General features: G+C 52.2%; 3 protein-coding genes across 3 annotated transcripts; 2 read left to right on the forward strand and 1 right to left on the reverse strand.

The window, feature by feature from the left end:
• Nucleotides 1–2,359: 2,359 nt before the first annotated feature.
• Nucleotides 2,360–6,245, reverse strand: L3040_007458 (uncharacterized protein; the record flags this gene model as incomplete). The annotated part of the gene is made up of 3 exons (XM_066154872.1): nucleotides 2,360–5,421; nucleotides 5,476–5,669; nucleotides 5,740–6,245. The coding sequence occupies 3 exons, from the start codon at nucleotides 6,243–6,245 to the stop codon at nucleotides 2,360–2,362; spliced, it is 3,762 nt and encodes a 1,253-aa protein (XP_066010760.1).
• Nucleotides 6,246–6,491: 246 nt separating this feature from the next.
• Nucleotides 6,492–9,745, forward strand: L3040_007459 (uncharacterized protein; the record flags this gene model as incomplete). The annotated part of the gene is made up of 5 exons (XM_007291337.2): nucleotides 6,492–6,495; nucleotides 6,551–6,601; nucleotides 6,854–6,897; nucleotides 7,367–7,838; nucleotides 7,887–9,745. The coding sequence occupies 5 exons, from the start codon at nucleotides 6,492–6,494 to the stop codon at nucleotides 9,743–9,745; spliced, it is 2,430 nt and encodes an 809-aa protein (XP_007291399.2).
• Nucleotides 9,746–10,990: 1,245 nt separating this feature from the next.
• Nucleotides 10,991–12,847, forward strand: L3040_007460 (uncharacterized protein; the record flags this gene model as incomplete). The annotated part of the gene is made up of 1 exon (XM_007291336.2): nucleotides 10,991–12,847. One exon carries the CDS (start codon nucleotides 10,991–10,993, stop codon nucleotides 12,845–12,847), a length of 1,857 nt encoding a protein of 618 aa, XP_007291398.2.
• Between the last annotated feature and the right edge of the window lie 409 nt (nucleotides 12,848–13,256).

Consider the following 13,256-nt stretch of genomic DNA (forward strand, 5'->3'; position numbering starts at 1 on the left):
CCAACCACCCTGCTGAGTCCCCGGTCAAGTTGAACGTCAAATGCAGGAGGTCGAGAAGAAAGCGAAACTGTCGGATCACTGAGGGCCATTGTGGCCCTGATGGAAGTGGAAGGTACGAAAAGCGTGGGCTTGGCAGCGACACGTGAGGATGGCACGTGCACTCGCGGTTCCCATAAGGAACCGCCACAGCCTTCCCTAGCAATACTAGACATTACCAACACAACAACCCAATTGACTAGTCAATACAACCAACACCTGGATTAGCAACAATTACAATCCTTCGTCACTTCTCAATAACCCATCCTTCCTCCTCACTCCTTAAAAAACATACCAAAAGCGGGTTAAAACTTGAGCGCTAATCTGCCTACCTATCATCCGAGTACCAAGCATCAAGCTATCTCTCTGTGAACCTCATCAACAATTCTCCTTTTCCCTTCTCTTTTCTTCTTTTCTGCTTCTTCCTCATCATCAGAGAGATCAACATCAAACTCAAGCTCAAGCACAAACACCAGCAGCAGCACCAGCGCCAAACCTCCCCTCCCTACTATTAATCCACGGCCCTTTCTTCCTTCGTCTGACATTTACTAAGAACAGTATAAATAATAATAATCCCAACATCATACTTACTTACTTACTTACTCATCATAATAAACAATCTCGCCCCTCCCCCCCCCCCATATCTCAAAACCCAGCATTAAATCAAACGCATCAACGCATCAACGCATCAACGCATCAAAACACAATATAACAACCCAAGCCTTTAAAACCCCCTCGTAATCTAATCAGCTCCAGCTCCAGCTCCAGCTCCAGATCCAGAGATCCAAATAAACCCTCCCTCATTCACTAACTCATTCCACGCCAATACTATCTTCCACCCCCCCCCCCGCCCCTCCACCGCCCCTTCCCTACCTCTCACTCATCATACATCACCCCCCTACCCCTCAACCCGTACCGCACCCCAAAGCTCAAAAACCGCCATGCCATGCCATGACATAACATAACATACACCTAATCCCCATACTCTACACTCTATACTCCATACTCCATACTCCACACACGCATACGCATACACGCATACTCCACACACGCATACACCCATACATACACGCAATCTCCATACTCCAAAAGAAAGAAAGAAAGAAAGAAAGGTCTGCACGAGATAAAATAATAACCAATAACCACCTCCTCTCAAGCAGCACGGGGGATCGAGAAGAAAAAAAAAAAAAAAAAAAAGAAAAAAAAAAAGTGTGATGATATGGGTAATCGTCGGTTACCTTGAATTTAATTTGTAAAAAATCCCGACCTGGCGCAGCCAGGTCGGCACCACCAAGGCGGGACACCCAGCAAGGCGGGACAGTAACGGTATACCACTTATTAAACAACAACTATTATTAAGAAAAATTTAAAAAAAATCTTTATATGCTTAGAAAATTTTGCTTTACAAACTTGAATTAAAATTATAAAAATTCATTTATTTGTAATAATCTAATACATTGAAATGTAATGAAAAAATGGTCAAAAACTGTCCCAAATAATTCAAATTTACTTGTTTATTGCAAATATCTTAATAACTACAACCTTAATTTAAAAAAACGTCACATAGATCGAAAACAAAAGATTTTGTATATTATATAACTTAAGGTATTAATTATTAAACAAAAGTTGTTAGTGATGCACGTATTCTTTTGATAAGTTTAAATAAAAGTCCGATTTTCGTGTTCTTCGCTTATTCTAATATATACGCGTCAATTCTGATATATACTCAATAGTAAAATCGAAAAAAAATTATCAAAAGTACTATTTTTATTACTTTAACTCAACACAATAAAGGAATAACAACTTGGAATTAAAATTCGATTAATTGATTAGTATCAAACTCAATACGGTGCATCTTTTGATACAAAAATAATTAATCTATAACAGTTGGTTGATTTTTTATCTATTAAAAAGGAGCAAATTTTACTGTCCCGCCTTGCTGGGTGTCCCGCCTTGGTGGTGCCGACTTGCTACAGCAAGTCGGTCAATTCTTTCGAATTAAAATTTAAGGAAACCGACGATTAGGTGACCATTAACCATTAGCCATTAGCCATTAGCCATTAGCCATTAGCCGAGAGGTTGAGAGGTTGAGAGATAGCACATCCTCATCCTTATTATTATTATTATTATGATTTTGATTATGATCGTTCGAGAGATGGCATATCCCCAAACAGAATAGAAATAATCAATCAAATCGATAAAAACTGCACCTAGAAAAGGAGTTGAATTGATTAAAAATAGATGATAGATGATACCATTCTCTAATCATGGATTCTGCCATGTGCGTACGGACGCCTAGGACTATCTACGTCTACGTCTACGCCTATGCCTCGTCCCCCGCCACCTCGGCCTCGCTCTTCTCCGTGTCTTCGCTCCCCCGTACCTTGCCCTTCTTGAACCCGAGCCGTCCCCAGTTGAGGTTCATCCGACCCTCCTTCGGCGTCCCGCTCCCACCCTCCTTGTCTTTCGCCTTCGGCTCGCCAGACCCCAGCATCGGGCTGCTCATCACGCCATCCGCGCTTCGCCCCGGCCCGACATCCTCGCCAAACTCGTCAAAGCTGTTGCCTTGGTGGTCGCCGTGGCCACTGGCAGAGCTAGGGGTGCTGCTCAAGGCTTTCTTGCCGCTGAACAGACCGTTTTCTTTTCCGCGCAAGGAGATAGTGAATTTGCTGGCGCTGCCTTTGCGTAGTAATGACCGCATGATAGTCTCCTTCTCTTTGGTACTGGCGCCCGATGGAGTGTTCATGTCAGATGTGCCGTTGCTTACGGTCAGGTCCAAATCCTCGTGGGACTCGGCCATGCTGTTCTGCGTATGGATGGAGTGGGTATCGCGAGACTTTCTCGAGGCAGAAGGTGAGGATACATTATTCGAATCAATAAGAAAGTTGTCAGGAGATTGAAGGGGGTCAAGAGCCGGGATCTTATTCTTCCCTTTGTCCTTGTCGGACCTGGAGGTGCGGCCAAAGTCAAAGCTAAAACCTTTGAAAACTGGAGCTGCAGGGTTCAGCTTTGGGGTAGTTGATATATGGGACGAAACAGAACGAGTGCCAATCACGCCCACAGGTGATGGACTAGCTTGGCCAGCTAAGGAGTCTGAAGAGGGCAGAAATTCATCATCGTCACTAGCTATGCCGGTGTTCAGTGCAGACGAAGAACCGTGTTGGAAGCTTGGTCGTCGGGAAGCGATTGAAGGCCATGTCTGAGTGGCGTGTACCGACCAATTTGTGGCTAAAGGGCTGGTTCTATTGGGGAGGAGACTGTCCGGTGCAGGACCCCAGCCAAACGGCGCGCTGTCCGTAGAAGGCCGAGGGAGATCCGAAGAGGCGATTGAAGTTGGACGAGGGCTACCGGGATCCCTTTCAGAGCGGACGCTGGGCTCATCCATGCTCGAACTAAAGACATTGAATCCACGACGCGTCCTTGCACTTGGATTACGAGCAGGCACGGGTGCATTTCCTTGCGCAGAGGAGTCCGAGGCAGGTGCACCCTTGAAAAAGCTTGGCCAGCCCGTCGAGAAGCTGATTCGACGTTGCTTGGTTGCCATTGATTCTGGTTCCTCGGTAGATCGTGGGACAGACTGGCTTTGGCCCTGTTTCAAAGATCCGAGAGCTGGGCTATCTCCCACCGTCTTCCCTCTGGTTCTGAACAAGTCTTTGAGGCTCTTGTGAGCTGCAGGCTCAGGAATGATAGCAAAGCCAGCCTGTGCTGTGCTCATCGACCGCATGTCGTCGCCTGAAGGGTAACCATTTATAGGTACACCGTATTGTGGAAGGTTCTGCGAGGAGTTCAGAGGGCTGGCAAACAAGCTTGGAGATGGGCTGGAAGAATGTGGTGATTGAGGATCTGTATCGAGACTTGCACCAATGTTGCGAAATAATGGGTCGTCGTCATCAGCATCATCGTTAATCAAGTTCGACGGAAGAAATGAATGGGCACCAGGACTCAGAGGGGCATCAGCAGTGAGCATCCGCCTTTCTTCTTCGCTCATTCCACTCATATGGTCTGCCTCGATGACCAGACCAGTGTCGTTGTGCGTCAAGAAGAATGGCCCAGGAGCGTAGTTGGGCGAGGCGGCGGTCGCGAGGTGTTTATAAGTATGCATGATAGGGAATGCCGTGTTCAGCAAAGGGTATACAGCGACAGAAGAAGAGAGGGTGCTTGTCCGACCTCCGTGAGTCTGGGTCCTGCGAGCTATGGCTTTGCCAGCACTATTCGGCTCGAAATTGACGCCCATTGAGTTGACTTGAAGCATCTCAAAAGATGTTCTAAGGTTAGCGAGAACCGCTTGTTGTTGAGAAGTCATTATTTCAATCTCTCTCAGCTGCTGAGATTTGCTGTTCAAGACCGCCACCAGCTGTCTTTCCCTTGCCTGCCACTCCATTTCTTCTCGCTTGTCAGCGGCTTCTTGCGACAGTGAGTGTTCGTCGTCTTCCGAGCCCGGTAGTGTCCTGCGCTCGGCTTCAAGTTCAACAATTTGGAGTCCCCGGGATTGGATGTGCTTCTCTACAGCGTCGAGGACCAGTTGCTGCTCTGCAATCTTTTCCTTGATGTCGGCAACCTTGGCCTCTTTCTTTTTCCCAAGCTCCCTCTTCGCGTCTTTCCAGGATTCCTTTTCTTTTTTCATATTTTCAATCTCCTGCTTCCATCGCGCCATATCACCAAGCATCTTCTCCATCTTGGTCTTTTCGTCCCTCAACTTCTTCTCATGCTGGGCCTTTCTATTCTGGGCCACCCTGTTCAGCCGGTCACTATTGTCGACTTCCGCTTTTAGGGCTTTACTCGCTCTATCTCGTTCTTGCAATGCTTGCTTCTTTGAATCCCTCTCTCTCTCCAACTCGGCATATTTCTCATCGAATTCCTCCCGCTCGTGGGCAATCATTAACACAGTCAGGTCTGTCTCCTTGCGGATAGTCTCAAATTTCTCGGTCAACTGCTGCATACTCTCTATGGGCTGGTTCGCAGTCGCAAGATCTCGCGCCGCCTGTTCCGCCCCTGCAGCAGTTGACGGAGAGTTTTTCCTGCCTCCAGTATTTCTCCTTTGCCCAGCTTGGCTTCCACCTCCTGCATGCCCACCACTGTGCTCCCGCGTTATCACCGGCGCGGACTCCGGCAGGCTGGCGGCCTGAATCTCGACGACCGGGCCTCGACTGGGTTGCGAGTCATCATTACTGTCACTATCGTCGTCGTCGCCATCCTGGCTTGACGGCGGTGGCGCGTTTCCCTGGTACGGCTGTCCCCCTTTTGTGAGGGTACTGATTCGCAAGACCCTGCTCCCCGACTGGAAGTTGTTCATCCCGCAGGCGATAACTCGGATATTGTAGAAGTGACCAGGCTTGAGCCCGGTCACCTCAATCGCGGGTAGATCGTTCTTGGATGACTCGCCAACTGCATCATCTTGTCAGACCGTGTGCCCTGCCCATGCCCGCCTGCACGACTTACTGTTGACTCCGTTAACCTGGATCAAGTACTTCGCTACCTGCGATCCAGGCCTCGGTTTCGTCCATTGTAGCGTACACGCATTCGACTTGAGGCCGGCGAGCGTGACTTCGGGAGCTTCTGGAACATCGACGCCGAGCGTTTCGATCAGGCGAGCTGCGGGTGTCCGCAGAGTCTTGTAGGCGCGGAAGATCAGCCTACGCAGCGTTAGAAAAGGCGCCCTATCCGCCGACCAGTGTGTGTAGTGAAGAAGTGCGCGCCACGGACCAGAGAAAGGCAGAGGCCGTCGCGGAGGACTGAACGATCAACATGATCCAATATTCATGGCCAAAAAGCCAATCGATCAGACCAGAGTAGAAGGTGGTCGCATTCATCCAGGGTTGGCGGGGGTATTGGGACTGGTACTGATACTGATACTGGGCTACGATCTCGAGAAAGAGATGATATGCAGGCGGCTCGAGGGTCCAGAAGATGGCCAGCACCGAGATGAAAAGGGTGACGAGGATACCGATGGGGTAGAGGACGAGCTCATAGGGGTCAAGCGTGGTGGTGGTGAAGGTGGTGGAGGTAGAATAGAACTCGGGATCTAAATTGGATGATTCCATCGTCTCCTCCTCCCGTGGTGGAAGTTCTCGCGAGGTCCTGGCATTTTGATCCTGAGGCCGATTAGGCATTTCTGCATAGCCGCCAAGGGACTCTTGGTCCAGGTCCAGGTCCAGGTTCAGGCTCGGGTTCGGGTTCGGGTCCGGGTCCGGGTCCGGGTTCGGGTCCATGTTGCAGACGGATCGGATGCAGAATGGTGGCAAGTCATCGATCGAATGCAAAGGACGTTGTTGTTGTCATTGTTGTTGTTTTTGTTGTTGTTGCTGCTGTGGCTCATGCGCGCGGCTATCTGAACAGTAAGGAAGTACCCGGGCAAGCGCGAGTCCGGTCTTGATTAACGTCGATACGGAAGGGATTAGGGGTTCCTGCGTAGTGGCATTGCATCGAGATCATGAATCCTTAGTAGAAAGTAGTACATGAGTAAGTAGCTCACTAGGTACTGACGACTGACTAGCTACTAACGATCTATCTGTAGTTCCCGGCGCTGCATCATTTGAGATTGGGAAAGCTATTCGATCCTCGATAGGTACCGGTATCCTGCAGCTTCCATCGACGTACATACTACGTATCTGGTCAGAATCCCATCATTTCGAAAGGAAATGAAGAAATACCTATATATACATACATACATATATATCTATATACATATATACACATATACGTAGATACGTAGATACGTATATACGTATATACTGCTTCCTCCCTGACCTCGGCAAAGTACTTAAATGTGACTTGTGACTGGCGATCGCAGGGACCCCCGTTTAATCCGTCACAATAGCACGGGCTGCCGACCGTCAGCTGCGTCAGGAAGCTCTTCTACCGGTACATCCACATCCCACATCCCACATCCCACATCCCATATCCCAGATCCCATATCCACATCTCCATCCCCATCCCCCCGAATACGAGTCGAGGCAAGTCAACCCGCGACGAGAGGAGAGATTCACGGACAAGCCAGATCAGATGTATCTCGACATTCCTTTCCAGCTTCCATACCCTCCGTACCAGGCATCAGCTCCCATATAATCGAAGATCCTCAAACAACCGCTTCAAAGATCCTCCCCTCCCCTCCCGTACCAACCACGGCAAGCTTACGCATAATCCAAAGAAAAAAAAGAAAAAAAAAAGAAGAAAAAGAAGAAACCTCCTGCCCTTCACCGTCGCCCTTCTTCGTCTAGAGACCTACACCCTGACCCATCCGCCATCCACCAACCCACCTTCAGTCCTGGCCCCGAATACTATCCGACTCCTGAGAATACCCTCTCCGACTCCCGCTTGACCTGCAATGCAGTACGTCCGAAGCATCAGTGGTTCCGTCTCGAAAACATGGAACTCGATCAACCCCGCAACCCTTAGCGGCGCCATCGACGTGATCGTGGTGGAACAGGAGGATGGCACACTGGCATGCTCGCCCTTCCACGTCCGCTTCGGCAAGTTCTCGCTGCTGAGGCCCTACGAGAAGAAGGTCGAGTTCCAGGTGCATGGCGTCAAGCAGGATTATGCCATGAAGCTGGGCGAGGGGGGAGAAGCCTTCTTCGTCTTCGAGACCAGCGATACTATCCCAGAGGCGATGCAGACCTCGCCGCTGGTCTCCCCGGCTTCGAGCCCGCCCTTGCCTCCGGATAGCACGAGTGTTTCGCATCTGAGCGAGCCGGATTTCCTGGACCTAGACACTACGACTGGGAAGCAAAGATCCGCGAGTGTGACGAGACCCGGCGTCGCTGTCCTTTCAAGCTCTGTATCCAGGAGAACAAGCAATCTGAGTAAGGCTCTTCATGTTCGTACTAAGCTATGCTGACTTCTGGTTGAAGATGCCTCAACCCCTCATTCTGACTCTCCGGACTTTTCTCATGGCCGGCCCCTCTCAGGAGACTGGGCTGGAGTTATGAGTGGTCGCTCAAATACGGATGAAGTCCTCCCATCCTCTGCACGGAAAAATGGCGAGGACGCAGCAGAACGAGAACGGCAGACGCGGTCCCTTACGCCAGGTCTCCTCGACGGGACTGACCGATCCTACAGCCCCCCACCTCTCCCTACCAAAGAAGCGATCCAGCGCGCTGTTGCACTGTCAGAGAGGCTCTCAGCATCCAACATTCCCAGCCAGGTTACAGATACGGGAGATCTGATGCTGGACATGACGGGGTACAAGAGTTCCGATGACGATGCGCTCCGGGCAGAAGTGATTGCGAGGAAGATATTGTCTGAAGAATTAGAAGGAAACTATGATATTGGGGCTTTGATAGGAGCTGATGAGCACGGCAACCTATGGATTTATAGCAGTGAGGAAGCCAAGGAGGCAGCAAGTCAACGAGCCGCAATGGCAGGCATTCCGAACGATGCCGTATCCGACCCCGGATATCACAGCGATGCAGAAAGCGAGAGGGCCATGCCCGCCATTTCATCTCGTCACCGAACTGGATCAGATCTGGGCTTCCAAACCCCTCCGAAGACCCCTCCTGGAGCTGCCGGTGATCCCAACCGAAATTATGCCAAGACACTGCGGCTGACCAGCGACCAACTCAAAACCCTCAACCTCAAGCCCGGGCCGAATCCGATGAGCTTCACTGTCAACCGAGCAACTTGCCAAGCGTACATGTACCTCTGGCGCCACGATGTCCCTATTGTGATCTCTGACATCGACGGGACAATCACAAAATCGGATGCCCTCGGCCACGTGCTGAACTATGTCGGTCGTGATTGGACACACATCGGAGTCGCGAAGCTCTACACCGACATTGTCAATAATGGGTACAACATCATGTACCTGACATCACGCTCTGTTGGTCTAGCCGACACGACAAGAGCTTACCTCAACGGTGTGGCCCAAGAGGGTTATCGACTGCCGAGAGGACCAACACTAATGAGCCCGGATCGGACCGTTGCTGCACTGAGAAGAGAATTGTACATTCGAAAGCCGGAAGTCTTCAAGATGGCTTGTCTACGAGATATCAAGAATCTGTTTGGTCCGGACCGCACGCCGTTCTGTGCTGGATTCGGAAACAGGCTTACGGATGCGCTGTCGTATCGATCGGTCAGCATCCCCAGCAACCGTATTTTCACCATCAACAGCTATGCCGAGGTGTCACTGGATCTAGTAAACTTGAATAAGCTAAGATACAGCTACATCAACATGCGCGAGGTCGTCGACCACTACTTCCCACCTGTGAGCACGCTCGTCAAAGGTGGCGGCGAGGAGTATACCGATTTTACCTACTGGCGCGAACCGGTCCTCGACATTGATGAATTCAGCGACTCGGAAAGCGACGAGAAAGACGGCAACAATGCCGATAATATCTCCGAAGAAGAGGAAGAAGAAGACGACGATGAAGAGGAGGGCAATGATGATTTGGGGGACTCGTACATGTCGCGAGACTCCTTTGACGATGATCATGACGAGAATGGTCTTGACGAGAGCATTTTGTCTGGCTCAGGAGATGAGGACGATGCAATGACAAATAGCGCACTGGAAGCAGCTGATGGTGTCGGTTTTGAGGATGATACCGGAGACGCCAAGACGGCGGCACAGAATTCTAGCGCCTTACCTTCGGTATCCGAGTCCCCAGCTGAGCTCCGACGTGAAGTCTCGCAGCGAGATGTCGACGCCGAGGTGATCACGGGAGTCAAAGGCCTCGGCCTCGAGCGGGAGGAGTCGGATGACAAGAAAGTGTGAGGGTGAGGTAGGGCGAGGAGGAGGATTGGAAACAAAAGGAATATAAAAAGTAGGCGGATTAGCAGGGGAGTTTTTTGGGAACCCGTTTGCGGGAAGGGGGCATATACCAGCGAATGGAGTCTTCTTTTTCAGTCTCTTTTGCCTTTTTTTTCTTTTTGGTAAGGGTAAGTCGTTCGTCGCTTGAGAAACTTGAGAAAGAGGGAGGGAGGTCGATGTTTATATATATATACAGTCGGTACGTACTTGAAGTTAGAATCTCTGGTTGGCTCGACTGAGGGGCATAACATGGCATAGTATAGCATTATAGAATAGCAAGCGGGGGGGAGGGGGGGGAGCCCTAAGTAGAATAGAGTAGATTTTCTCTATTGTCATTCTCTTCTCCTCCCCCTCCCCCCCCCCCCCCCCCCCCCCCCCACCCCCACCCCCCAACCTCCTCTTAGAATGAAAGGCAGGTTTCTGAATTCATAAATGTTGATTGATTCAATCCTTGATAAGAGCCCTTGCAAAATTATACTTCCGATCATCTCTCTACGGTGTACAAAGTATTAATATAAAGCAGTACGTACCCTCAGATCACCTAGATATGTATATTTCTCGACCTCATACTTGCTCAAGTAATAACAGTACACTCCACGATGCTTGACAAGATGAAGTTCAGTCTCCTCGCAATCACTTCTGTATCTTTACTTACTCCCCCACCGTGATTATCTCGGAGCTAGGTATTCCGACGGTATATGGGCTGGCCGACTCTGCAGCTCTCTCTCTCTCCCGACGGGCCGCGTCCTGCACCGCTGCGGGCCGGGCGCGGTGATAGTCGTTGCGGCTGCCTTTTTGGTACATCCCTTGCAGCTGGCGCAGCCAATCTCCTTCGGATTCCCCTTCGTTTACGGAGGAGGGAACGCTCCCTTGATGATGATGATGATGATGATGATGATGATGATGATGATGATGGTGGTGTGGGGATTCGATTTGTAAAGGTGGGTTGGTGGAGGTGGGATGCAGAATACATGTATTTAGAGCTGGCTTGGTGCCGCGGATGTGAGGTTGTCGCTGTGCAATGTGAGTGATTTGTGAGGGTGCACGTGATAAATAGATACACTATTTCTCAAGAGAATTTTCGCTTACGGTTCCCCCCTTTCCCCCCGCTTTTTCTCGCTTCGGGTGTTTAGTTTGTTTACATTTGGATATTGTAGGAGAGGGAGTGAAGAAGAAGAAGGAGAAGAAAAAGAAGAAGGTGGGGGCAGGATGGACCATGGGAGAGGGAATGGGAATGGGAATGGGAATGGGAAGGGCAGAGATGCGATTGTGCCGTCCGGTTGGCCGTCGACTTCGACGATCGTGCCGTCGTCTTATCCGCCGAGTGCGGCGAGCGGCATCGATACTGAGAAGGGTAGCGAGAAGGAAGGGGGAGGTGACGGGGAGCCAGACGCCACCACGTTCGCCGACTCGCCTTATTCTGGTTCGGAGAACGTGGAGGAGGAGACACGCAGCCGCCGCAGTACTCGGCCCGCGTCCTTCCTCTACCCGGCACAGAGCGACGTCGAGAAGCCCGTCTCCCTGTCCAGAGAGATTGCGTTCGTCGGCGTCCTCTGCACCGCGCAGCTCTTTACGCAAGCCTCGCTCGGCCAGGCCATCGCCCCTCTGCACATCATCGGCGCCTCTTTCGGGGAGACCAGCCCCGGGCAGCTCTCCTGGTTCCCCGCCGCGTACTCGCTCACCGTCGGGACGTTCATCCTGATCGCCGGCCGGCTGGGCGACCTCTACGGGCACAAGCGTCTCTTCACCGCCGGCTTCGTCTGGTACGGCGTCTGGTCCCTGCTCGCGGGCTTCACCGTCTACATCCCCCGCTCCTCCTCCCCAGCGATCTTCTTCGACGTCTGCCGCGCTATGCAGGGCATCGGCCCTGCCTTCCTGCTCCCGAACGCCCTGGCCATCCTCGGCCGCACATACGCACCCGGCCGGCGCAAGGAAATGATCTTCGCCATCTTCGGCGCGACCGCTCCGTCCGGATTCGTGCTCGGCGCCGTGTTCGCGAGCCTGTTTGCCCAGCGAGCCTGGTGGCCGTGGGCGTACTGGACCATGGGCCTCTGCTGCTTCGGCATGGCCATCGCAGGCCTCGTCGCCATCCCACCGATGCCCGTCCCCGCGAGCCCAGACGATGATGGAGGGAACCGTGGGGGCAGCGGCAGCACGACGACGTCAGCGTTTGCGCGCGTGGACGGCTACGGGTGCATCACGGGCGTGGCGGCCCTGGTCCTGATCAACTTCGCCTGGAACCAGGGGCCCGTGGCGGGCTGGACGACGCCCTACACCTACGGGCTCCTCCTCGCCGGCTTCGCCTTCCTCGCGCTCTTCGCGTGCGTGGAGCGCCGGGCCGCACACCCGCTGCTGCCGCGGGCGGCGCTCACGAAGGACACGGCCTTCGTGCTGGCGTGCATGGCCGCCGGGTGGGCCAGCTTCGGCATCTGGATCTTCTACCTGTGGCAGTTCCTGCAGCGGCTGCGCCACGCCTCGCCGCTGCTGGCTTCCGCCATGGTGGCGCCCACCACGGTGTCCGGCCTGGCGGCGGCGCTCACGACGGGTCGCGTCCTGCACCGCTGCGGGCCGGGGGCGGTGATGGTCGTGGCGATGCTGGCCTTTGCACTCGGGACGGTGCTGCTGGCGACCGCGCCCGTGGGCCAGAGCTACTGGGCGCAGACGTTCGTGGCTGTGGTGGTCATGCCGTGGGGCATGGACATGTCCTTCCCTGCGGCGACGATCCTGCTGAGTGATCGCATGCCGCGCGGGCAGCAGGGTGTGGCGGCGAGTCTGGTGAACACGGTTGTCAACTACTCGGTGAGCATCGGCTTGGGGTTCGCGGGGACGGTGGAGAGCAGGGTTGGCACGGGGGAAGGGGACGAAGCGTTGTTGAGAGGGTATCGGGGCGCGTGGTACATGGGTTTGGGGCTGGCTGGCCTGGGGGTGTGTGTGAGCGTGGTGTTTGGGGGAAGTCAGTTACTGGATAGGAGGATAAGGAAAGGGATGGGAAAGGGTTTTTATTCCTGGGACTTGAGGTGTTTGCGGAGATGTATGGACGGAAATTCGATTGGTACCTGGAATTGAATTCTTTGGGACGTCACTGGATTGAGAAATCGCTTAGTTGTAAACAACAGTAAAGGATTGGAGAAACCCCGGAAGTTTAGAGTAGAAACAGGTTGTATACTATGCTCCCTAGCCCGTCTTTAGTTCCCGCTAAGTAGCGAGTGTATTCTCAGACGTTGCTTTCAATCTCATTTTGATAATAATTCCAACCCTTAAGGCTATTTTACGATGTCAATTAAGGAGGAACATTACCAGACAAGAGTCCTCAATTTGAAAGACGCGGTGCTGAATCAATAATGAAGATCAAAAGATAAAAACGGCTAATAGAGGGGGATAAGGGCCAATCTTGGGGCAAGAGTTCCTAAGGACTATGGGGGGAAAAGGGGCCTCCCAAATAGTAGCCGAGCGGTGAGAATTGGGTAAGGGCGGG

The sequence above is a fragment of the Drepanopeziza brunnea genome, assembly GCF_022702325.1.
Source record: "Drepanopeziza brunnea f. sp. 'multigermtubi' strain 214-2 chromosome Unknown ctg13, whole genome shotgun sequence".
Lineage (NCBI taxonomy): Eukaryota > Fungi > Ascomycota > Leotiomycetes > Helotiales > Drepanopezizaceae > Drepanopeziza > Drepanopeziza brunnea.